Source organism: Neltuma alba, unplaced genomic scaffold (genome assembly GCF_004799145.2).
Source record: "Neltuma alba isolate B1F8T4 unplaced genomic scaffold, ASM479914v2 tig00012981_pilon, whole genome shotgun sequence".
Taxonomy (NCBI): domain Eukaryota; kingdom Viridiplantae; phylum Streptophyta; class Magnoliopsida; order Fabales; family Fabaceae; genus Neltuma; species Neltuma alba.
The window spans coordinates 250,945-277,405 of record NW_021637338.1 but is presented as its reverse complement, the minus strand read 5'-3'; the positions used below and the strand labels follow the sequence as shown (position 1 = coordinate 277,405).

Genomic DNA, 26,461 nt, shown 5'->3' with positions numbered 1-26,461 from the left:
ATTATCTATATTATTATTCTATTTATATTTTGCTGTTAGTATCTATTTTATTATCTTTATTCTATGGGTATAAAAAAAATCGTGTTCTTTTTCTTCGCATGAACTCAGTATTTTCAACTAATTAAACAGAAACTTGCCCCTCAAACTTTTTATTCTTTACAGACCAAATGTTACCTCTTTTCTTTCATTTTGATTTGGTAGAATTCTTTTTCTTTATTTTGCGCTCATTTATAATGGGTAAACTGAAAAAGCCCAATTTGTCCCCTAAAAAGTGGATAAAAATGGGGTGAATGACAACCAACGAGGCTCTTTGTTTGAAATTAATAACATGAAAGTTCCTCAAATTTGCAATACACACACATATATATATATATGTTTCAAAATCTTTAACCGTTGATATTAAAAAAAAAATTATATTTGAAAGTGACTTTACTCACTCAGTTGGCATATTTACACATCCAACGATCTTATTTTTATTTGACAATTAATTAAGGACCTTGAATCAAATTTTCTGAATGCCATGCAAGTATTTTTCTTAAAATAAGATTCAGTCCTTGGAGTTATCATTCAAAAGACCAAAACATTCAAGGAAAAACATGCAATAAATAGTGAAATTTTTTAATTTTTTGAGAATGAAATTTCACATTATGAAAATTATATGATGCACACAAATTATTATGGCCAAGTATACAAAGAAACAATTATTTTATGTTGATGATCAATGTCTGAGTCCATACTTATTTTAGGTTGAACTATACGTTTCGTTTTTTAAATTTATATACATCAAGTGTTGATTTAGTTTCTTTTATTTATAAAGTGTATTTTTGCTCCCTTAATTTTAAAAATATTAATCTCATCTAATAAAAAATATTGATTCAATTCATTTGAATTGCGACTCTACCATTAAATACTGATAAAACATGCAATAAATATAAAATACTATATTAAAAACTTAAAATTTAAAATATGTTATGACAACAATTAATTGCATTGTCACCATTTAAATTTATCAAGTCAAAATTTTTCATTAAATGAGGCGAGGTAATGATGTGAAGATTAAAGAAGTAAAAACACACTTAATAAACTCAAAATTAAACTGAAATTTAATGTAACTTTAAAGACCAAACATATGTTTTAACCTTCACTTTGATTAAAACTACAGTCACTCTTGTGTGCTGCACAAAATTAAAAAAAATAATAAAATCAAAGATTCAATATGAGCTTTTGCACACAAAATTCTAGTAAAGCTATGTGTAATCACTTACAAAACTTAACACGTAATTTCAAAGTTCTTTCTGATTAACTACTGCAATATTGAGGAATGTAATTTTCTTAATAACTATTTGGGATTTCAAACTAACAGCTAATTTACTGATTTAAAAAAACTAACAGCTGATTTAGATTTAAACATTATCGAATTTAAATAAAAATAACTCTTTAACATAATTCTTTCAACTATCTATGATATTATAACTTACCATTTTATTTAATTAAACTTATGTCACTTAAACCCAACCAATCCTTTTAGTTTTTAGTCTTCTGAAAGTTGGTATCTTTATCATATGACTGAACAAGAATAATTTTAGTTATTTTAATTTTCATTTTCTTAAATCATGCCTAACATGAAATATAGAAAAGAACAAGAATCTGTGAAAGAAGCTTCATCATCGCCGATGCCATATGTTTGGGTTCGGCTCATTGGATCTAAATGGGTTTAGCACAGATAGACACTAGCTAGCATTTGTCATCTGTGCATTTTTGTTGTTGTTAATTTTATAGAATATTTTAGTCTGATTAGAATCTTCTGACTGTTAGTAAATGATATTTTTTGCAATAGATATTATCATTTAAAAATTAAACATAATATATTAATAATTAAAAATATTTTATTAACATTTAAAATTTCAATGTTTGTACTTTTTGTATTAATATTGTTAGGATTAAACGACTTTAAAACACTTATATTCAAGAGTTCAATGTGACTAAGATCACTTAGACTAACACAGATGAGACTCTACCACTACGGAGTGGGATTTTTTTTTTTGGTGGAAAAGATGGAGTGGAAGGGGATACAGTAAGAAATATTAGAAAAACAAAACATAAATAATTTGCTCGCCCTTAAAATTAAGAAACTAAAATAAAATCATGATAAAATTAAAGAATTAAAACTACACTTTGCCGATACAAAACTATTGTTCTCAAGTAATACTCTCATTTCTCTGAATCTTCAATGCGTTTTAGTGCACGGTTCTAATTCTCTATTTTGCCTTTTTTGACAACGCACGTATTAAAGCATGAAATGCATAAATTAAAACTATTATTATTATAAAGACTACCTTAAAAAATCGATAAATATGAAAGATAAAGTAAATTAGAGTCTTATATTTAAGACCAAAATAAAAGTCAAAGAAGCTCTCATATTAAAATCTGGAGTTAATAAATACTAAATACATGTTAGGTAGTGGGGAAAAAGCATGTAAATTTAAAATCAATGAGCACATATCACACAACGCGTACAGTAATTTAACGAGTATGTCATCAAAATACAAGTTAAACTTTCATTTTATTTACGGAAACGTGCAAGGTGAAAATGGATGGTGGATGTTTGGATATATTTTTAAACATAAATCGTTATGACCGTGTTGTATTTACTTTTTTTTGTTTCCAGATTTCAATGGACTATTTTCGTCCATTAATTATTTTACATATAAATCATTAATCACACAATTAATTTAGACCTGAAGAATCATTAGTGAACTAGAATTAGGTAATAATCACAATTAGGAAAAGTTGGATAATAAATACTAATAATTTATATTCCCTACTCGTTTACTTGGGCTTGAAGTCAACTGGATCCCAACTCCCAAGCATCATTATACTATAAAAAAAGCCCATTTCAGCGAACCCTCCAGCTTTTTCTCGTCAAATTGAAAAGGAAATGCCCAATGAACTGAGTAAGTTTCCGCGTCCCATGCGTCTGGTTTCCATAGAAACCTCTTTCCTTTCCTCTGGTCCTCCGCCTACGCATTCCCCTCTCCCTTTCCCTCTTCCTCTCTCTCTCCATATATATATATATATATATATATTCTTCAGTCACAGAAACTCCATACTCTCGAATCCATCGTTCAGGCAGTTTTGATATGTCTTCTTAAGCTTTCCGTTCTTTAGCTCACTGCGTGTTCACAATCTTCATAATCCTTCATTCATATCTATATATATATATATATATATATATAATTCATATTCTGAGTTTCTTGCTTTCAAAGCAAACATGTCTATGCCCTTCGTCACCAATTTGGAGCGTATACAGACGCTATTCAATGTCCCTCACAATCTTAGCAAACCGAACAAAAAATGGCATTCTGCTTTTGTTACAATTTATTGTTCCAGAGCCCTCTTGTCTCACTTCGAATCCACAGTGCCTCTCACCAAGAGCAACAATAGGTCTAAGTTATCACCATCTTCCTCCTACACTGTTATCGATTTAGATACAGATCATTCCTTCAGTGTTAGCCAAACAACTCTCACCAGTCTCGTGAAGGAGAAAAATGAAGAGACCCTGCAAAATCTTGGTGGGGTTCACGGCGTGGTCTCTGCTCTGAAAGCCGACATAGATCATGGAGTCCCAGGTGGTGATGATGATGATCCTAATGACGTCAAGCGACGGCGCGACGCCTTTGGTTCTAACACCTATCCCAAACCACCTACGAGAGGTTTCTTTCATTTTGTGATTGAAGGCTTCAAGGACCCCACCATTCTCATTCTCTTGGTTTGTGCTGCTCTGTCTCTTGGCTTCGGCATCAAAGAGAATGGAATTAAAGAAGGCTGGTACGAAGGTGGAAGCATCTTCATTGCTGTTTATCTCGTCATTGCTGTATCTTCCATCAGTAACTTCAGACAGAGCAGACAGTTCGACAAGCTGTCCCAGGTTAGCAATAACATCCTAGTAGATGTTGTACGAAGTGGTCGCCGGCAACAAGTTTCCATATACGACATCGTGGTGGGTGATGTCGTTTGGCTGAAGATCGGAGACCAAGTTCCTGCTGATGGCTTGTTCCTGGAAGGCCATTCTCTGCAAGTTGATGAGTCTAGCATGACAGGTGAGAGCGACCACGTAGAGATTAACGGCGACAAAAACCCATTTTTGTTTTCTGGGACTAAGGTGGCTGACGGTTTTGGCAAGATGCTCGTCACTTCCGTTGGTACGAACACAACATGGGGTCAAATGATGGGTTCCATAAGCAGAGACAACAATGAAGAAACTCCTCTGCAAGAACGCCTCAATAAGCTTACTTCTGCTATTGGCAAGGTTGGCTTGGCAGTGGCTCTTCTTGTTCTTGTTGTTATGTTGGTTCGCTACTTCACAGGCAACACAACTGATGAGCATGGGAATAAGGAGTTCAAGGGAAGCAGCACTAAGTTTGATGACATAATGAATGGAGTTGTGGGAATTGTCGCCGCTGCTGTTACTATTGTCGTGGTCGCGATTCCAGAAGGGCTTCCTTTGGCTGTGACATTGACGCTTGCTTATTCCATGAATAAGATGATGGCTGATATGGCTATGGTGAGGAAGCTCTCTGCCTGTGAGACAATGGGGTCGGCCACAACCATTTGTACTGATAAGACTGGCACGCTCACGCTTAATGAGATGAAAGTGACGAAGTTCTGGCTTGGACAGCAACCTGTGGAAGAGGAACCTCATCAATCATCAGTTCATTCAGATGTCCTACAATTAATCAAAGAAGGGGTTGCCCTTAACACCACAGGTAGTGTTTACAAGTCTAAAACAAAAAATTCTGAATATGAATTTTCAGGTAGTCCAACGGAAAAGGCCATTCTTTCATGGGCTGTTCTTGATTTGGGCATGAACATGGACGAATTGACACAAAGTTCTACCATCCTTCATGTGGAAGCCTTCAATTCAAAAAAGAAAAGAAGTGGGGTTTCGATTAAAAGGAAAGGAAACAACAAAATCCATGTGCATTGGAAAGGAGCAGCAGAGATGGTGCTGAGGCTGTGTTCAAAGTACTACGATGATGCTTCTGGCAATATAAAGGATCTTGATGACGACAAAAAGTTGGCGTTTGAGCACATCATTCAAGGAATGGCAGCTAGCAGTCTTAGGTGTATTGCTTTTGCACATACAGAAGTAGCTAAAGAAGATGATGCAGGAAGCAAAAAGGTAAGAAAAGAAGGGCTCACCCTCTTAGGACTTGTTGGTATTAAGGATCCATGTCGTCTAGGTGTCAAGAAGGCCGTAAACGATTGCCAACAAGCTGGAGTCAGTGTCAAAATGATCACAGGAGACAATGTTTTCACAGCCAAAGCCATAGCCACAGAATGTGGCATCCTCCAGCCTAATCAAGACACATCAGAAGCAGTCATCGAAGGTGAGGTGTTTCGAAACTTGTCCATTGAGGAAAGACTCAATAGAGTGGAGAAAATTTGTGTGATGGCGAGATCCTCTCCCTTTGACAAGCTCCTTATGGTTCAATGCCTCAAACAGAAAGGCCATGTGGTAGCAGTCACAGGAGATGGCACCAATGATGCTCCGGCATTAAAGGAAGCTGATATAGGACTTTCCATGGGGATTCAAGGCACTGAAGTTGCAAAGGAAAGCTCTGACATTGTTATCTTGGATGATAATTTCGCCTCAATTGCCACAGTTCTTAAATGGGGAAGATGTGTTTATAACAACATCCAAAAGTTCATTCAATTTCAGCTTACAGTAAATGTTGCAGCTCTTGCAATTAACTTTGTGGCTACAGTATCAGCAGGAGAAGTGCCATTAACTGCAGTCCAGCTATTGTGGGTGAACCTAATAATGGATACGTTGGGTGCTCTCGCTTTAGCAACAGAGAAGCCTACAAGGGATTTATTGGACAAACCCCCAGTGGGTAGAACTGAGCCTCTCATCACCAACATCATGTGGAGAAATCTCTTAGCCCAAGCTTTATACCAGCTCACAATTCTATTGACCTTACAGTTCAAGGGTGAGGCCATATTTGGGGTGAGTTCAAGGGTAAATGACACTTTGATTTTCAACTCATTTGTGTTATGCCAAGTGTTCAATGAGTTTAATGCAAGGAAGTTGGAGAAGAAGAATGTGTTCCAAGGGATTCACAAGAACAGATTGTTTCTGGGAATCATAGGGATAACCATTGTGCTTCAGGTGTTGATGGTGGAGTTTCTAAAGAAATTTGCAGATACTAAGAGATTGGATTGGGGGCAATGGGGTGCATGCATTCTAATTGCAGCTATTTCTTGGCCTATTGGTTGGGTTGTCAAGTTCATTCCCGTTCCAAAGAGACCACTGCTTAGTTTCCTGAACATGAAGAAGCAATGAATACTTGACTGGGGATATTATAATTTGATGGGGTCTCATATTTGTTGTTTATAACCTTTTTCTTTTTCTTTTTCTCTTTTCATTTTTTTCTTTTTGAGTTTTCTACCTTGTCAAGAAACCCCTTCATTGTTTATTAAGTGCATTGTTTGCTTGAGTTTGAGAGGCTGATGTGTTTTATAATATTATTATTATTTCTTCTAGCGTGGCTTTTTGTTCGCTGCTGTCAAGTTTTCACATGAAACTATATATTCATTAGATGAACTCTATAGCAAAATGTTGTATGCTTTGCTTGTTTTTTTTTTTGCCCAAATAAACTCTAAATATCAAAGTTTTGAAGATAATATATGCTTCCAAAATTGTGAAATCCTGCTTCCAAGGTTTTCAAATAAAGTTCGTCATATATAAGAGAGTTGGGTTTTGCGTGTGCCCCAAGTCATGAAGCATTGCCAAAAGGCAACATTCTATCAAGGGACCTTATTAATTAGGCTGTTTTGATTTCCTGAAAAGACTATGCTTTTCGTGGGGAAGAGAGATTAAATCTTTGAGTAATGAATACCCTTTTTCGTGGGGAAGAGAGATTAAATCTTTGAGTAATGAATACCCTCTTGGGTCTTCCCTCAAATGAGAATAAATTCGAATGAAAGTGATAATCATAACGATGGTTTCGATTAATTTAGTTTCAAACTAGGAAAAATCCAAAAGTATATTTTTTTAGCTTAAAAAAGCCTATTTTGTTGATTAATCAACAAAAAAAAATAGTTATCATCCTTAATATAAGAGCTAGTTGACTTATTTATTTATTTTTGGTTGGCCATCCAGTTCACCGGAGCTTTGCTCCGATTACATCTGGATCTGACCCGCGTTGCGCACCTGGCTGTGGTGGGTGAGTCTCCCAATGGAAATTTCTGCATACGCTAAGGCTCGAACTCGAGACCTCGCTAGTTGACTTATTTAAATAGATTAAGAAAATTGGTTAAATTTATTATTTGTAATAAAGAGGTTTTATTTTTTTCAAAATATTCTCACTAATCATGTATATTAATTAGAATTATGTACGATTACAATGCTCACTAATCCATTAAATTGCTTTTTATATTAAATACGGGGCTAGTATTATACTCACTAACCCCTTAAAAATAGTGACATGTTTAAAGTAATGTTATAGAGGAATTTGTTCCTTTTTCTTTTTTTTTGCAAACTTACCTAGCAAAACTTGTAGTTTTCTACTATCTTAATAAGGCAGGCAAGTTGAAAAATGTTGAATAAAAAATAAAATTTTTGGTCCTAAATAAATTTATTTTATTTTTTGTTATACAATTTTATTAATATAATTTTAAGTCGTTCAAATTTAAACTCATTTTGATATTGATTCTTAAAATTTTAAATTTATGATTTTGGTTCTTAGAATTTAATCTAAACAACATTAATCCCTAACTGATAGGTTTTGCTGAAATGGTAGAAACGGTGTCAGTTCGGATGAGCCGATAAGGTGGGTTTTGATTTTGCAACATGATCTCATTACGCGGAATGACAAGCTGACTTGGACACATAGTTAAAGGAAAAATAATAATAAAAAACGAGCCTTGGTCGCACAAACATGACAAATTTGAAAGAAAGACCTGAAAAATGACGCTGAAGACTGACTAAGAAAAGAGGAAGGGGCTAGGTTGGAGGAGGAGGACCCACGTCAACACGAAGAGTGATGTGGCCATCGCCAGACGTCAACAAAGCAGTGGGCTTGCCGGCGGCCGCCGAGTGAAGAACTTGTACCCAGAAATTTACACAACTCACTAGTATTTACAAAGAATAGGGTACAGTGAAAAAATGTGTTCCCATACTTATGAAAGAATATGCAAGAACAACATGATAGATCACGCAGAATCACATTCAAAAACAAGAAGAGGGAAAACAAGAAGAGGGAAACATATTAAGGCATATTAACTAATGTCCAAGAATACTCTGTTTACCTCTGTTCTTTTAACAAAAAACAGAGGTAAACACCATGCTTTTACTGAGGAAACTAGAAAGCAATAAGTTAAGAATCTAATACCAAGCTTTATGACTTCTCCACCAAGCGCATAGATTAAATATGTTAAGTGCAAATTTTGTGGAACGATTTTTCTAAAATTAACTTCTTTTTTTGGTAATCTTACAACTTTATTTCCTCAATTATTTTTGTTCATGAATTTCTTGTGACCACCAATGATAAGTTTCTCGTAGTATGACTATCAACAAACGAATATATTTGATGTCTATGTTCTGTTGTCATTGCAAAAAATCTTCAACAAAGAAATCATCAATAAATTAGATAAAAATTCTGCACCAGTGTATTTCTTCTGACTCAACCTCTCTTGCTCGGCTTGGATTTCAATGTCCAAAACTCTGGCCATATCCGTAGCCACTTGCTTTGTGTTTCCATCTATGTGAGCAGTGTAACCACCCGTCTCCGGCATCTTCATTCGCCAATAGAATTTCAGCGCCGCCGGGATGGCTCCGCCCATGAGAACTACTCATTCGGCCATGCCAGCGATCACGATGGTCGTAACATGAAGAAGCTCTTTTCTTTTCTTTTCTTTTTTAAATTGTCCCTTTAACTATATGTCCATGTCAGCTCATTTTGCCATCAAGTCATGTGATCCAAGTTAACACCATTTATGACATGTCAGCAAAACTTAATAGCCTTTTTTTTTTTTAAAAATCAGGGACTAACGTTTGCTAGCATACTGATAGAATGAATGTTTGGATGAAATCAAATCATAGTTTAGAAAATAGATGTTGTGAAGAATAGATTTTGTCAAAAAATAATTATGATAAAGTGAGAGTATTTGGATAGTTATTATCAGAAACACTTTTTATATATACAAATTACTAGGAAGTGCATAAGTTAATATGGTAATTATATAAAAAATAGATTTTATAATATATTTTAATTTGAAGGAATAAAATTGTTAATAATATATTTTTTACCAATATAATTAATAATATATAAGATAATGTAATTAATAAATAATTAATATATGTATATATTTATAAAATATAAGATTAAATATGTTTATAGAAAAATAATTGAGGGGTGTTAAAGTTATATTACTATTGGGATCTACTCTAACAGGTACAATCATATTCTTCAATATGAGTCAGAAGCAGAATGGATTCACTTCTTTTGAAACTATGGTTTTGAGCCCAAAACCATGGTTTGCTGATTTTTCTCCCTGTTTGGCAAATTTTTGACCCAAACTATGGTTTTAGCTATTTGCCAAACAGGCCCTTAAAAGTCTGAAATTTTAAGGACTAATACCAAAATGAATCAAAATTTGAAGAATCAAAGATTATATTAATCCTTATTTTATTTATATTTTATTGTTACTATTTATTTTATTATCTTTATTCTATGAGCATCACAACAATTTACTCTCTTTTTTCCTTCGCATGAACTCAATATTTTCAGCCAATCAAACAGAAGCTTGCCCCTCCAACTTCTTATTCTTTACATACCAAATGTTACTTCTTTTCTTTCATTTTCATTTGGTAGAATTCTTTTTCTTTATTTTCTGCTCATTCCCGATTTGTCCTCCGAAAAAGTGTATGAAAATGGGGTGAATGACAACCAACGATATATTTGAAAATTAATAAAATAAAAGTTCCTCAAATTTGCAAACAATATATATATACACACACACGTTTCAAGATCTTTAACCATTGAAATTTAAAAAAGAAAATTATGTGTGAAAGTGACTTTTTTTTTAGTGAAAAGCATGTGAAAGTGACTTTACTCACTCAGTTGGCATATTTACATCCAACAAGCTTATTTTTGTTTGTCAATTAATTCAGGAACTTGAATCAAATTTTCTACGTGTAAGTATTTTTCTTAAAATAACATTCAGTCTTTGGAGTTATCATCCAAAAGACCAAATGATTCAAGCAAAAACATACAATAAATAATCAAACTTTGTAATTTTTTGAGAATGAAATTTCACATTATTATGTCCAAGGATAAAAAAAGACAATTCTTTTATAGACTGTTAGTGTCTGAGTCAATATTTATCTTAAGCTAAAGTATATGTTTAGTTTTTTAAATTTATATCAAATTTCAATCTAGTTTCTCAAACTTATAAAGTGTATTTTGATCTTAATTTTAACGATGTTAATCTCATCTAATAAAAAATACTGATTCAACTCATTTAAATTGTGGCTCTACCATTAAATACTAATAAAACATGCACTAAACATAAAAATATTATATTAAAAAAATTTAGAATATGTTGTGACAACAGTTAATTGCAAAGTTACCATTTAAATTTTTCAAGCCAAAATTTTTCATTAAATGGGACTAATGATTTTAAGATTAAAAAAGTGAAAACACTCTTGATAAACTTAAAATTAAACTGAAATTTAATGTAACGTTAGCTTAGGAGACTAAATATATATTTTGACCTTTATTTTGATTAAAACTACAGTCACTCTCACATACTTTTCTAGTCTTATTTATAAGGTAAAGAGAGACAATTTTTCTTATTTTTATTTATAAGTCACTTCATTAAATTTTTAATATAAGTATACTATTTTTTTATTTACTAAACTTTGTAGATAGTTACTTTTTTAAATAGGTATATATTAAATAGGTGTAAAATTAAAAAGTTGCTATATTTTAATAAAAAATTAATGTAATTTAAAGTTTTTCTTAATTTGTATGAAATACATTGAAAATACCTTATAAATAGGATAGTAAGTTGCAATAGCTAAAAACAAAAAACACAAAAAAAAAAAAAGCCTACTGTCACAAGTCCTTAATATAAGACCTAATTATTGAATTATTTTGGTTATAAATATAAGATCTATTTCTCATATTTATCTTTTTTTTCTAAATTATCCCTATGGATACTCCTTCAACTATAATCAAGTAAAAAAAAGATAGAGGATATTAAGAAAGATGATTATAGTATTTTAGAAAAAACATGTCATATTTCTTATAATTAACTAACTTACCTAATTTTTTTAATCTAATTAAATAGGTTTTATGTTAAAAATCAGGAGTATTTTTTTCTGAAAAAACAGATTCAATATGAGGATTCGCACAGAATATCCTAGTAAAGCTATGTGTAATCACTTGCCGAACTGAACACGTAATTTCAAAGTCCTTTCTGAATAACTACTGCAATATTGAGGAATGTAATTTTCTTAATAACTATTTGGGTTTCCAAACTAACAGCTAATTTAGATTTATCGAATTTAAATGAAAAAAACTCTTTTGACATAATTCTTTCAACTATCTATGATATTTTAGCTTAACATTTTATTTAATATCAAACTTATTTCACTTAAGCCCAACCAATCATTTTAGTTTTTAGTCTTTTGAAAGTTGGTATCTTTATCATGTAATTGAATAAGAATAATTTTAATTTCTTAAATCATACCTAACTTGAAATAAAGAAAGAACAAGAAGCTTCAAAAGAAGCATCATCATCGCCAATGCTATATATTTGGGTTTAGCTCAATGGATCTAAATGGGTTTAAAACAAATAGGCACTAGCTAGCATTTGTCATCTGTGCATTTTTTTTTTAATTTTATAGAATATTTTAGTTTGATTTTTAATCTTCTGACGGTTAGTAAATGATCTTTCTTGCAATAAATATTATCATTTTAAAAATTAAACATAATATATTAATATTTAAAAATAATTTATCAACATGTAAAATTTCAATTTTTGTATTTTTTGTATTAATATTGTTAGGATTAAATGACTTAAAAGCGCTTATATTAAAGATGAGAATCTGCTGCCATGGAGTGGCTTTTTCCTTTTGTTTTTTTTTTTTTTTTGAAAAGATGGAGTGAAAGGGAACACAGGAAGAGATGGTGGAAAAACAAAATATACCGCACATAAAAACCCTGAAAATTATAAAATTTTAATCTAGATGCTTGAATTAACAAACTGCTAGTAAAATCAGGTCTTGAATATGAAATGTTAAGTAAAAGACTAAAATACCCTTCTCTTCTACTCTTCCTCTCCCTCTCTTCCTAGCTCCTTCCCTTTCCTCTTCCTCTCCTTCTTCCTTCTCCTCCCCCAACAACACCCCCTTCCACCCCGTTCCCCCGCCCCCTCCTGTTCGTCTCCTTCTTCTTCACTCCCATTTCCTCCGTAATTTTCTATGGTGTCGGTGTAGCAGTGTATGCTTTCGAAGGAATTGGAATGATTTTGCCTTTGGAATCATCAGCTAAAAACAGAGAGAATTTTGGAAGTCCTAGGTTCGGGTATGACAGTGATTTCTCTTCTATTTGGAGCATTTGGCGCTCTTGGTTACTTTGCTTTTGGGAACGAAACCAAAGATATCATCAAGATTATGGTGTTCTGAAAATGACAGTATCTAGTAGGTGGGTATAACAATATCACTATTTTGTGTGTGTGTGTGTTACTGTTGATGATAACGATGCGGATGCGTTACTTATTCTAAAGTGTATGAGAAAGTTGTTGTCATCAACTTACTGATTTTTTTGTCATTAGTAATAACATTGTTATTATTTTTTAATGATGACTTGTTAGTGGTAAATAAAATATAAAAATAATATCATTTTTGGATTAAGTTAAGTTATTTCAGTAGTAATAAATTTTGGTAATGAAGAATTTAGATAGGAAAAGAAAGAAATTAGAGGTGAATTCCTCATTATAGATTAAAAAAAGCTTTTTAATTTATTTTTACACAAGGAAAAATTAGAGATAAGGTCCGCACTATCAAATAAATTTCTTTTGCATTACATAAAGTTTAAAACTATTTATATTATTCCTAAATGCTAAGTTAGAAATAGTTCAACTTGCTATAAATTTCGTGACATATATTGATACAAATACAGAGTATTTACATTTTATTATGAATAAGTTAATAATGAACACGTATTTAAATGTTGTCCCATAAATCTGACGGCCTTGAGATTGAGGGAAACGCCGGGGTCAGCTCCAATAGATTGGCTTGATACATGTAGCTTTTGGGATGTGGGTCCTGGGGAAAAAGGACAAGAACAAACGAGGGATATAAAAGTCATCCTGGGAAAGAAAATTTAAGTCAAGGACAGGACCCCATGCTGTGATGCTTATAGAAGGAAATCCTCTATTCTGTGGGCAACATGTGGCCCCAGTAAAATCGAAGACCCAATCCCAAATGATGAAACGAAATCGAACTTCGAATTCCGTAGTTAACTCGTTATTTCGCAGACTAAAGTTGTTATTTTTAAGGGGCAATGTGTTTTTTAAATCAATTTGTAATTTTTTATTTCAGACTTATAATTCTCTGTTCATAATAATTTAAATTTTAACAAAAATTGATATTATTTTAATAATTTAGTTGTCAATAACAAGTTTAGTATGAAAAATAACAAGTCTTAAAAAATTATTAATAATAACTTAAATTTTAATAGAAATTGATATTATTTGCACAATTTAATTGTCAATAACAAGTCTAGTACAAAAAATAATAATTGTTAAAAGCCATTCAAAATAACTTAAATTTTAACAGAAATTAGTATTAGTTCTACAATTTAGTTACTAATAACAAGTCTAGTGTGAAAAATAACAAGTGTTGAAAAACTACTCATAATAACTTAAATTTTAGTAAAAGTTGGCACTGCTCAATCGTTTTTTATAACAAGGTTAAATGTCTAACCTGTTCATATTTGTTCTGCTGATTTTTTTTTTTCAACTTTTTACGAGCGTATCATATCCTTTACAGATAGGATCCTGGGCTGTATGATGACGTGTACGTCGGTTTAACCCTTGACTTGATTTCTTCATTTTTGCATCCATAGTTCTTTTTTTCGATCTCCAGGGATTGACCAAAAGGGTATCAAGTTTGATTTTGAGACATTCTATGAAAAGATCTGCCCAAAGCGTAAGGTGCTTTGTTTTTATTGAGTAATTACTTTAAACCGTACTTTTCATGTTTCCATGGATACAGGAAGTCAATAATGGAATTTGAATGCAACCAAAGGAAAAATAATAATGGAACGTGAATCCTAGGGCATCCAGGAAATTTGTTTGCTTATTTCCGATCACAAACGACAGCATCAGTTTTGCATCAAACTTTACGTAAAAGCACACTCAATTTGGGGTTTCAAACCTGGGGAAGAGAATCACGAAAATGAAATGAAGAGCATGAAAGGGGAGGTGGGGCAGGGAGGAGAAAGGAGGGAGAGGAAGGGAAGATTGAAAGAGGGCTTCTTTTATTTTTAAAACAAACAAGGGTATTTTGGTTTTTTTCTTTTAGTACTCCTCCTGTCCTTAATATAGAACCCAATTCTTGAGTTGGTTTTAGTTCTAAATATAAGACCCATTTCTCATATTTATTAATTTTTCCTAAATTACCCCTATGAATACTCCATCAATTATAATCAAGTAGAAGAGGGAGACTGAGTATTAAAAAAGATGATTATAGTGTTTTAGGAAAAATGTGTCATTTTTCTTATAATTAACTAACTTACCTAACTTCCTTAATCTAATCAAATTAGTTAAATGGGTCTTATATTAAGGATCGGAGGAGTATTTCATAATTCATATTTAAGATCTGGTCTCTAACATTAATTTTATGAATTCAAGTGCCTATTTTATAATTTTGTAATTTTAAGGGTTTTTTTTTTTTGCGATTCTCCCTGTACATAATTTGCTTGCCGTTAAAATTGAGACTAAAATAAAATCTTATATAAAATTAAAGAGTTAAAATTATACTTTGCTGTTTCTCAAATAATACTCTCATTTCTGGGAATCTAGGATGGGTTTTGGCGTGCAATTCTAGTTCTCTTTTTTCTTTTTTGACCAACGCACAATCTAATCCTCATATTAAAATGTGAAACGCACAAATTAATTATATTAAAACAAGTTAGGTAGTGGGGGAAAAAGCATGTAAATTTAAATTTAATAAGCATGTGTCATACGACGCGTATCATAATTTAACGAGTATATCATCAGAATCCAGCTTAAACTTTCTTTTTTTTTTTTTTTTTAAGGTACACGTTAAACTTTCGTTTTATTTACGAAAACGTGTAAGGTAAAAACGGATGATGAATTTCTGGTTTAAAAAAAAAAACGGATGATGAATATTCGGATATATTTTTAATCGTAAATCGTTATGACCGCGTGGTATTTACTTTTTTGCTTTTTCGTTTTCCAAATTTCAATGGACTATTTTTGTCCGTTAATTATTTTACATATAAATCAGTAATCACACAATTAATTTCGATCTGAAGAATCATTAGTGAATTAGAATTTAGGTAATAGTCACAATTCGGACAAGTTGGATAATAAACGCTAATAATTTATACTACCTCCGATTCTTAATATAAGATTCTGTTTGACTTTTATTTTGGTCCTAAATATAAGATTCTAATCCACTTTGTCTCTTATATTTATACATTGTTTTTCTAAAGTAGCCCTTCTAATAATAATAGTTCTAGTCAATACACTTGATTAGCAAGGATGTTTTAGGAAAGACAACACCTATTTAGGACAAATAACTAACTCAACTTACTTTTTTAACCTTCTCAAATTAGTCAACTGGCTCTTATAATTAAGATTTGTTTGCTTGGGCTGGAAGTAAACTGGGTCCCAGCGTTAGCTTACGAAAAGCCCATTTCTGCGAACCCTCGGGCTTTGGGCATTTTCTCATCGAATTGGCAAGCAAATGCCTGATGAACCGAATCACGTTTCCGCGTCCCAGATGTTGACTTTCCGTTGAAACCTTTTTCCTTTCCTCTGTCCCCAGGACATTCGACGTCAGCTTTCCCACCATTTCCGTCAGCCTCCGCGTCCCCCCCATGTATATATTCTCACACTTATAGAAACTCCATACTCTCGAATATTCATCGTTCACGTAGTTTTGATACGTCTTCTTAAGCTTTCCGCTCTTTAGCTGACTGCATTTTCACGAATTTCTCATATTGCTCGCATTTGTACTCTTCAGTTACAGCATCTTCATAATCCTTCATTCATATATATATCATTCATACTGAGTTTCTTGCTTTCAAAGCAAACATGTCTATGCCCTTCGTCACCAATTTGGAGCGTATACAGACACTGTTCAATGCCCCTCACAATCTTAGCGAACCAAACCAAAAATGGCATTCTGCTTTTGTTAGCATCTATTGTTCCAGAGCCCTCTTGTCTTACTTCGCACCCACAGTGCCTTTCACCGGGAAGAAAAATAGGTCTAAGTTATCACCTTCTTCCTCCTACACTGTTATCGATGTAGATACAGATCATTCCTTCAGTGTTAGGCAAACAACTCTCACCAGTCTCGTGAAGGAGAAAAATGAAGAGACCCTGCAAAATCTTGGTGGGGTTCACGGCGTGGTCTCTGCTCTGAAAGCCGACATAGATCATGGAGTCAAAGGTGGTGATGACGATGATCCCAACGACGTCAAGCGCCGGCGTGACGCGTTTGGTTCTAACACCTATCCCAAACCACCTACGAGAGGTTTCTTTCATTTTGTTATCGAAGGCTTGAAGGACCCCACCATTCTCATTCTCTTGGTTTGTGCTGCTCTGTCTCTTGGCTTCGGCATCAAAGAGAGTGGAATCAAGGAAGGCTGGTACGAGGGTGGAAGCATCTTCGTTGCTGTTTTTCTAGTCATTGCTGTATCTTCCATTAGTAACTTCAGACAGAGCAGACAATTCGACAAGCTGTCCCAGGTTAGCAAAAACATCCAAGTCGATGTTGTACGAAGTGGTCGCCGGCAACAAGTTTCCATATACGACATCGTGGTGGGTGATGTTGTGTGGCTGAAGATTGGAGACCAAGTTCCTGCTGATGGCTTATTCTTGGATGGCCATTCTCTGCAAGTTGATGAGTCAAGCATGACAGGTGAGAGCGACCACGTAGAGATTAACGGTGACAAAAACCCATTTTTGTTTTCTGGGACAAAGGTGGCTGATGGGTTTGCCAAAATGCTCGTCACTTCCGTTGGTACGAACACCACTTGGGGTCAAATGATGGGTTCCATAAGCAGAGACAACAATGAACAAACCCCTTTGCAAGAACGCCTCAATAAGCTTACTTCTGCCATTGGCAAGGTTGGTTTGGCTGTGGCTTTTCTTGTTCTTGTTGTTTTGTTAGTTCGCTACTTCACAGGGAACACGACTGATGAGAATGGGAATAAGGAGTTCAACGGAAGCAGCACCAAGTTTGATGACATAATGAATGGAGTTGTGGGAATCGTTGCTGCTGCTGTTACTATTGTTGTCGTCGCGATTCCAGAAGGGCTTCCTTTGGCTGTGACTCTGACGCTTGCTTATTCCATGAAGAAGATGATGGCTGATATGGCTATGGTGAGGAAGCTCTCTGCCTGCGAGACAATGGGGTCTGCCACAACCATTTGCACTGATAAGACTGGTACACTCACGCTTAATGAGATGAAAGTGACGAAGTTCTGGCTTGGACAACAACCTATGGAGGGGGAATCTCATAAACCATCAATTCATTCAGATGTCCTTGGACTGATCAGAGAAGGGATTGCCCTTAACACCACAGGTAGTGTTACAAGTCTAAATCAAAAAATTCTAAATATGAATTTTCAGGTAGTCCAACAGAAAAGGCCATTCTTTCATGGGCTGTTCTTGATTTGGGCATGAACATGGAGGAATTGACACAAAGTTCTACCACCCTTCATGTGGAAGCCTTCAATTCAAAGAAGAAAAGAAGTGGGGTTTTGATTAAAAGGAAAGCAGACAACAAAATCCATGCTCATTGGAAAGGAGCGGCAGAGATGGTACTGCGACTGTGTTCAAAGTACTATGATGCTTCTGGTAACATTAAAGATTTTGATGATGACAAAAAGTTGGTGTTTGAGCAAATCATTCAAGGGATGGCGGCCAGCAGCCTTAGGTGTATTGCTTTTGCACATACAGAAGTAGTTGAAGAAGATGATAAAGGAATCAAAGATATAAGAGAAGAAGGGCTCACCCTCTTAGGACTTGTTGGTATTAAGGATCCATGTCGTCCTGGAGTCAAGAATGCTGTAAACAATTGCCAACAAGCTGGAGTGAATGTCAAAATGATCACAGGAGATAATATTTTCACAGCCAAAGCCATAGCCACAGAATGCGGCATCCTCCAGCCTAATCAAGACACATCTGAAGCAGTCATCGAAGGTGAGGTATTTCGAAACTTGTCTCCCAAGGAAAGACTAAACAAAGTGGAGAAAATTTGTGTGATGGCAAGATCCTCTCCCTTTGACAAGCTCCTTATGGTTCAATGCCTCAAACAGAAAGGTCACGTAGTTGCAGTCACAGGAGATGGCACCAATGATGCTCCGGCATTAAAGGAAGCCGATATAGGACTTTCTATGGGGATTCAAGGCACTGAAGTTGCAAAGGAAAGCTCAGACATTGTTATCTTGGATGATAATTTCGCCTCAGTTGCCACAGTTCTCAAATGGGGAAGATGTGTTTACAACAACATCCAAAAATTCATTCAATTTCAGCTTACAGTAAATGTTGCAGCTCTTGCAATTAACTTTGTGGCTGCAGTATCAGCAGGAGAGGTGCCATTAACAGCAGTTCAACTATTGTGGGTGAACCTAATAATGGACACCTTGGGTGCTCTTGCTTTAGCAACAGAGAAGCCTACAAAGGAGTTATTGGACAAACCCCCAGTGGGTAGAACTGAGCCTCTCATCACCAACATCATGTGGCGAAATCTCTTAGCCCAAGCTTTATATCAAATCACAATTCTATTAACGTTACAATTTAAGGGTGAAGTCATATTTAGGGTGAGTTCAAGGATAAATGACACTTTGATTTTCAATACATTTGTGCTCTGTCAGGTGTTCAATGAATTCAATGCAAGAAATCTGGAGAAGAAGAATGTGTTCCAGGGGATTCACAAGAACAAGTTGTTTCTAGGGATCATAGGGATAACCATTGTGCTTCAGGTATTGATGGTGGAATTTCTAAAGAAATTTGCAGATACTGAGAGGTTGAATTGGGGGCAATGGGGTGCATGCATTATAATTGCAGCTATTTCTTGGCCTATTGGCTGGGTGGTGAAGTTCATTCCCGTCCCAAAGAGACCATTGCTTAGTTTCTTGAACATGAAGAAACAATGAATACTTTCTAGTAGATGGTTATGGGGTCTTGTGATGGGATCAGGTCTCCTTCGCTCCACCTTTTGGGTTTTTAACATTTGATTCATTGTAACGAAAATATTTGTTGTTTATTTTTCTTTTGCTATTATTTTGAGTATTGTAATTTAATAAGCATTTGACGTTAATAAGCAGATTAATACCTTGGTCATTGCAACTATGCCCTTTCATGTATATTTTGCTCGTGTCGTCTTTATTATTTTAGTGTGTGTTGCGAAAAAAGAAAAATAAAAACGTAGATTCATGGGGTTGAATGTTTTATGTTGTTCAATTTGTACTTATTTTCTTCATTTATACCGTATAGGCATTTTCTTACGTAATTGAGATACAATAAAATACAATGAGGTGATAATATGACATTCAGCATCCACATAATAGAAATAACATTTATAATTTCGCATTAAAAAAAAACTCATCATTAAAAAGTCTAGTTAGATCCTTTCCATTTTCATTCTCGGAATTAAAATTCATATTTGGACAGAAACTGACAAGTCAATGCCTTGTGCATATCTCTGGAACGAAAAACATTGAGCTGTTGGGTTAAACTTGTTTCCCGCCAAACCACTGTAGCTTGTAGGCAGCAATTGTTTTGCTTCACTAACATCAGTTGCCTACATTTAACAATGGAACTACCATTATTACATTTTAGTGAGACCTAGAAATTCATTCGTAGTCAAAAATGACGGAACCAAATGGAAGTGGTCACAATTGCAAGACGAAAACAGAAAAGATCTTTCCATTTCTCAATAACTTGTGCACTTTGTACAAAAATGCAAGATCAATACAGGAAAGATCTGTGAACAGAAACTCCACAATCCAAACTAACCTTGAAAAGGCCACAATATGATACAAGGGGAAATATCTAACAGTTAAAGAGGCATAATTATTCCTTATAATACATGGCAGCACCCTACTTCTCACAGGCGGAGGCATAGTATGAGTCTCTCTCAGCCAATGCCTCCCTGAACTTCTCTTTTATTAAGAAGTAGGGCCAGAGAATGTTCAGAAACTTGGACACTAAAAGGAGAAATCAAGAAGGCTTTAAGGTTTCTCCCAATCAGGCTTGCAAATATTGTACAACAGTTCCGAATAAATTAAGCAGGAGCAGCCTCATGGACTCTTCCATCGCTTGAGAGAGCCAAACTATCATAGTACTCAACCAGCACGTTCCACCCACCAGGACACATGAATCCATCGGGAGGACTTTCTTTGCTCCTTGCAAGTGTTCGCATCTGTAAAACGAGGTGGTCTCAATAGAGCCTCAAGATAGCAGAGTTATGTGAAGAAACAAACAGGCAAGAAAAAGACATCATCACATTAACATCATTCTTGCAATGCATGCTTGGCTTTGATTTCAATTTCTGCTCATTTTAAAACTGCTTTTCTCCATGCTTTATCCAAAGCATTTGAACACAGTAGTTTAATGTTCGTCAATTCATTTAAGAAGTGTTTCGCCCAATGTGGTTAGTGAATGACAATCTTCCAATTAAATATATATATATTCTTTGCTGTCACAATACTAAAAAGTACAAGTTTAGAGGAAGGATGAAGCCGGATTATATATTTGTAATTTTTAATTTAGACCGTGGTGGTGTTGTCTTTTTTTTTTTTTTTTTTTTTTGGGGGGGGGGGGAGTAAATAAGGATTCTGGCACTAGCTCGAAAGAGAAGCATTTGAATACAGTATTATGCCTTGAGCAAACAGTTTCAAAATAAGAAAATATTGTTTAATAGACTAAGCAACAATATTCCTCAATCAGGTGTCCAGGTGTTAGTCTTAACTCTTAAGATAACAACCATTTGATTAAAAAAACAAAAGGGGAAAACTGCCAGACAGTTATTATCAATAATTTTGACCTCAATCACAGAGCAAACACTCTGCATACCTTGGTGCCAGAAATGAAGAGGAAATCTTGAGCTCTTGAGGGTTCAAAGAATGCCATTTTACCCTGAGACTTGTCATAAGCAGCAACCTGCAAAAGAATTCATCAGCATATCACGTCAAGACACCACCAAACCTTATTGGTTTTGAAGGCAAACTTTTAAAATACCTTGAAAGGAAGGATGTTTAGACGCTCCAGTCCAGGTGCCATGCCCAGCACTTTCTTTCCATGGTCGGCATCATACAGATCTCTTTTCTCAACCGGGTGGCCCATGCCTGCCGGGTCCCGGCCAACAATGTAGAAGTTAGCCCCTGCATTAATCCTAGCCTTTGCATGCCACTGTACCTCGGTTGGTCCGGCATAGTGCATTGGAGAAGGGAAAATGGATACCACAGTTGTCTCGGGGTCAAGAACACCATCCTCAAGCACCTTTAGAAAGATAAAGGCAATGTAAGTTTTTATGTCAAAGAACCTTAACCTAACAATTTGCTGGAGATCAAATTAATTTTCCAGTAAACATATAAGCTACTCTCTCTAAGCAAGTACCATTGTAGAGCAATATAGGTTATGAGTGATGGGCATCTTTCGAAACAAATAGAGAAGATATATTGCCAAATTAAAATCAAACAGGAAAAGCAAAGAAGTGACATAACACAGCTTAAAAAGCCTCACTAATAATATCTACCAAAACAATTTGAGCAAACTATGTCAATTTAGCTTACGACAACAACAAACTTTATCACATTTGGTAAAGTTTGCTACATGAATTTCATGACGCTATTGTGCCCTATCAACAACCAAATCTTGTGAACCAATTTAGGTTAAATCTCTGAAAAGTATTGGGAACATGATTTGTTATTACTAAAGACTAACGCATGTTCACACTAATTTTCAGAAGCTAGAGTTAAAAAGACTTAACAATTCAGGGACTAATTTATTAGTTTATGAGTTTTTAGCACACAAACCTTCTCATGTTGTCTCATCCGCCATTCAAGTGGGACATCATCTGCCTTGGTATAGCCTCCCAGTGGATGAAGAAGAAGGACAGGATTCTTGTAACCCATATCAAGCAGCCGCCTACGAGTATCAGTCATCAGCAAAGCATGACCATTGTGCACAGGATTTCGGAGCTGGAAAGCAAACACAGCATCAGCATTGCGGCTAGTGAACTCTTCACGGAGCTCTGCTGGAGATAGCCGAAAGTGATCAAGGCCATCACGGTACTTGATAGGTTCAATAACCTCTAGGTCACCCCCAATAAGCCAATTTCCAGCAGGTGTTATAGCTTCTTCAACATAAGGCAGGCCAGGGGCAGTTGTTCCCCAAGTTCGGGCAATTCTTTCTTCCTTTGGGTGCTTATAAATTTCAATACTAAGACAGATAAAACAACAAATATGTAAGCCATAGAAAAGAAAGGCAGCTAAACAATCAAAAAGAAAGACTGCATTATAATTCAGAAATGATGGATAAAAGGTGTGTTTCAAGGAATGATTAACATTTCCTCCCTTAAACCATGCAGTGTTCAATATAGTAGACAACGAGACACATCACAGTACAGACATAAACACATTCAAATACCAGTTCTCCCCATATTTTGTGAGGAAAAACAGAAGGGATGCAACGTTCACCCGCACTGCAGGTTGTAACAATAATTAAATAGGGCAGGATGATTCAACAATTTATTCTAATGCTTTTGAGATAGCCGCCAACATGAAAATAGAGTTCTATTATGCATTGGTCAACTCATATTATCCAAGTAAACAATGAAGCGTGTCGTTGATTCCTATCTGAGTTTATCTGTGTTAGGTCAACATGACGATGAAACAATTTATCTTTCATGTTTACGTGTCCCATGCCCAAATGCCCTTTTGCTGATAAAACATGGTCAAACAGGTCAAGTTGGCAATATATCTATAATGAGAATGTCAAGGACGATCTAATTATCCTGTGGGACCAAATGGATGAAATAAATTACATACGACACGCGCAATATGACACGTAGAAACTACAAATAAATCATATTGCCATCAGGCAATGTTTTTTACAGACAATATTTTCTTCCACTCGTTCTTTTTCTTCCTTATTTTTTGAGGAAAATTGCATGAGAGAAAGTACTAAGAAGAACTTGATTTGTGTCAATAGAACTTGAAAAAACATAATGATTTCCATAATGGTTAAGCAAAAAGAGCAGCAAGAAGAAGCCGGTTGGGTTCAAAAGCAAATGCAATGCATGCTAATTTAGCAGCAGTCATATCATGATAACCTTTACTCCAATCATGGAGTCGTTCCTACAGCTCCGAGTGGGCATAAGATGGTTGTCTTGTTTCACACCCTTTAGAGGAGAACATGCAATTATGATATTGAATTGAGCGATTGAATATCAAACGATAAATCATATCATTAAAAGGCGTAAAGGAAAAGAATTCGGGAAAGAAACCCAAAAGGAAAAAAAAAATCATGTCCAGTGTCCACGTAGCTTTTCTTTAGACGCTCTCAAGAAAACCAAGCATAAGAAGTCTTTAAACTTCATTGACGACTCTTAAAACTTCAAAAATTATTGTAATTGGAAGATGTCAATAAGAGCTGTACAAGTGAAAATAACACCATACAGTCATGCCACAAGAACTCAATTATTTACATATGAAGAGAAAAACCACTCAGATCAGGAAAAAAAAAATCCTGATTTTGTAATAAAGAATCAAAGCGTGATCTGACGAACATGTTAATTAAGATAGAATTCAACTCATATTTCAAGAGAGAAGGAAACAAGAGGCAGAAGCATTACTCATTCAAGATAGCAACCGGGTTGCCCTGCTGATCAAACAGAGCCACCTTCTTCGACTCGCCAATACGTAGCTTCTGCGCATCGTCAATGGCAAGCACGATCGGAAGTGACATATTCACGACCGACCCGCCATCGAGTCGGAGCGAATTGAAATGAAGCGTTTGGAGGAACTCAGATTCTCTCATGAACCCGCGAAGCGGTGAAGCCCAGCCTTCGCTGAGCACATGAACCCACTCAACATCGATCCGGGAGAGCTTAACCCTAGGCAAAGACAAAGCCTCCCTCTTCTTCAAATCCCTCTGGGGCTCCTCCACAAGGAGTTCCACCAGCTTCCCGCCATCGGGTTCGATCAACCCGCAAGAAACTCTCAGCCTCCGGTGGGCCCACGGCTTCGGGTTAAGACCAAGCTTGACTTTGAAGGCGGGAACGAAATGGGAATTGAAGGTTTTTGAAACAGTATGAGAAGGAAACGAGGGTTTGGTGAATAGGGTCGCCATGGACGCCATTGCAGGTGGAGACGAAGGCGTCGCCTTACCAACAGGATAGATTCATGTCATGCTATATAAACAAATGGAAGAAAAGATGCAGTGGAGAAGGGCAAAAGCGTAAGGACGGGGGGAAAAAATGATTTTGAAACTTACGATAATCACATACAGGCACAAAGGAGGAAGGAATAGAGTTACACAGGTTATTTTGACAGTCGAAGTCACGAAGACAAAGGTGGAAGCCAAGGAAGTGGAGTGAAGAGAATGGTGATGGCGACGCCAAAATGAATCTGGACACCTTTTTCTGTGCGGTAATTTGATCCTCTGAAGGTTTTTTTTTTTGCCCTTTTATTTGTATCAATTCTTGTTGGTATCTTCTAAAATTTTGGTACAAGGGAAACATGACATTTTATTTGGAAAAAAAATATAATTCGCCTTTTGTTTTTAAATACTCCATCAGTTTTTTTTATAAGAAATAATCCTTCACATAATGGTGTCCTTAAATATAATAAATAAGTCCCTTTATTTTAAACTTTAAAGTGTCTTTTTATTTTCACTCTATCAAATATATGCTACTTATTATCTCCTTAAAATAAATTTTCACTCACTATCTCTCATGTACACTCTTTACAAATAAGGATATAATTAAAAATATATATATCTTAAGTATTTATTACTTTTAATCAAATTTAACTAATATTTTCAATCGCCTAATTTTAGTGGTTGTTTTTCATAATGAGAAATATAGGGAATATCACTTTTAAAAAAGGATTTCCAGAAGAAGAATGACAAATAAGGATGTTTGGAATATTGAATAAGCCATGGATATTTATCATATACTTATATTGACATTGTGAACAAAGATGACTTAAAAATATTAATGGTCAATGTCACTATTTTAAAAGTTAACAATAGTTTTTTAATAATAGGGTAAAATTGCTACAATTTTAAATTTTTGGGATAAATCTGTACTCAGAAAATTTTTTGAATACCAAACACTCTTGGATAAAAATTTTCAGAACAAGTTTGTAACTTACCTCAATTTTTAATTCATGTGTATATTTTACATTATTTGTTTGTTTACTATTGTAGTATTAATATCGTATTCTTTTGCTAAATGTCAATAAACTTTTATAATTTTGTCGTGTAAATAATTTTTCAAAATATTCATGCATAAATATACTTTTCAAGCTGAATATTACTGGCAAACACTGGCCTTGTCCAAATAAATAAACAGTGAACATAACGGGTCCGGATATAAATGCTTGGGAGTTGGGAGCGCTGAAAGTCTAAATAAATAAAATTGTTTTTTTTGGTAAAATGTATTTTTAGTTTTCCGAACAAAAAGAAATCATCAAAGAAAGGTGAAAGAACACGGTATGAGATTAATTTATGTGGTCGTTGTTGGGTGAGGAATGGATAGTCAAAGTCCAACTTGGATTTTAATACGGATTGGTTTAATATCAAAAAAATGTTTAATCATATTGATATATGCTGTGATTAACATCCTTAAATCAGGGTTAATATTGAATTTTTTTTATAATTTTCCTTTAAAATGTAAAAAGATTATAATTAATTGAGCGTCTTGTTTCTTTGTAACCGACTCCACGAATTAAAATAATACAAGATGGAGACCCACATATAACATTATTGTTCTCGTAACAATTAAGGTACAATACACACGTTTTCGGACGTTGTGACGACATAGAAAAGATTAACATACCCCGTGCACAAAGATGACATTTAGAAATCGAAAAAGTACAGCATGTACTCATTGGGCCCAAAAAAAAATTCTCATGATATATAATATACTCCCTCGAAGTTGATAACTAATTTATATAAA

General features: G+C 34.7%; 2 protein-coding genes and 1 pseudogene across 2 annotated transcripts; 2 read left to right on the top strand and 1 right to left on the bottom strand.

Moving 5' to 3' along the window:
- Positions 1–3,252: 3,252 nt before the first annotated feature.
- LOC114733190 (putative calcium-transporting ATPase 13, plasma membrane-type) lies at positions 3,253–6,502 on the top strand. The gene has a single exon (XM_028920601.1). The coding sequence runs from the start codon at positions 3,272–3,274 to the stop codon at positions 6,344–6,346; it is 3,075 nt and encodes a 1,024-aa protein (XP_028776434.1). The 5' UTR covers positions 3,253–3,271; the 3' UTR covers positions 6,347–6,502.
- A 9,712-nt stretch (positions 6,503–16,214) lies between these two features.
- On the top strand, positions 16,215–19,667 carry LOC114733186 (putative calcium-transporting ATPase 13, plasma membrane-type; annotated as a pseudogene).
- A 507-nt stretch (positions 19,668–20,174) lies between these two features.
- Positions 20,175–24,784, bottom strand: LOC114733193 (ATP sulfurylase 1, chloroplastic). The gene is made up of 5 exons (XM_028920604.1): positions 24,134–24,784; positions 22,314–22,719; positions 21,517–21,777; positions 21,352–21,438; positions 20,175–20,698 (listed from the first exon to the last, which is right to left on the bottom strand). Exons 1-5 carry the CDS (start codon positions 24,637–24,639, stop codon positions 20,561–20,563), a joined length of 1,398 nt encoding a protein of 465 aa, XP_028776437.1. The 5' UTR covers positions 24,640–24,784; the 3' UTR covers positions 20,175–20,560.
- Between the last annotated feature and the right edge of the window lie 1,677 nt (positions 24,785–26,461).

Excerpts from the sequence above, each read along its gene's own strand:
- LOC114733190 (XM_028920601.1), top strand. The coding sequence starts at position 3,272 with ATGTCTATGCCCTTCGTCACCAATTTGGAGCGTATACAGACGCTATTC.
- LOC114733193 (XM_028920604.1), bottom strand. The coding sequence starts at position 24,639 with ATGGCGTCCATGGCGACCCTATTCACCAAACCCTCGTTTCCTTCTCAT. Across the intron at positions 21,439-21,516 it reads TAAACATCCTTCCTTTCAAG|GTTGCTGCTTATGACAAGTC; the intron begins GTATTTTAAAAG and ends ATTCTTTTGCAG. Across the intron at positions 20,699-21,351 it reads TCTTCATTTCTGGCACCAAG|ATGCGAACACTTGCAAGGAG; the intron begins GTATGCAGAGTG and ends CTCGTTTTACAG.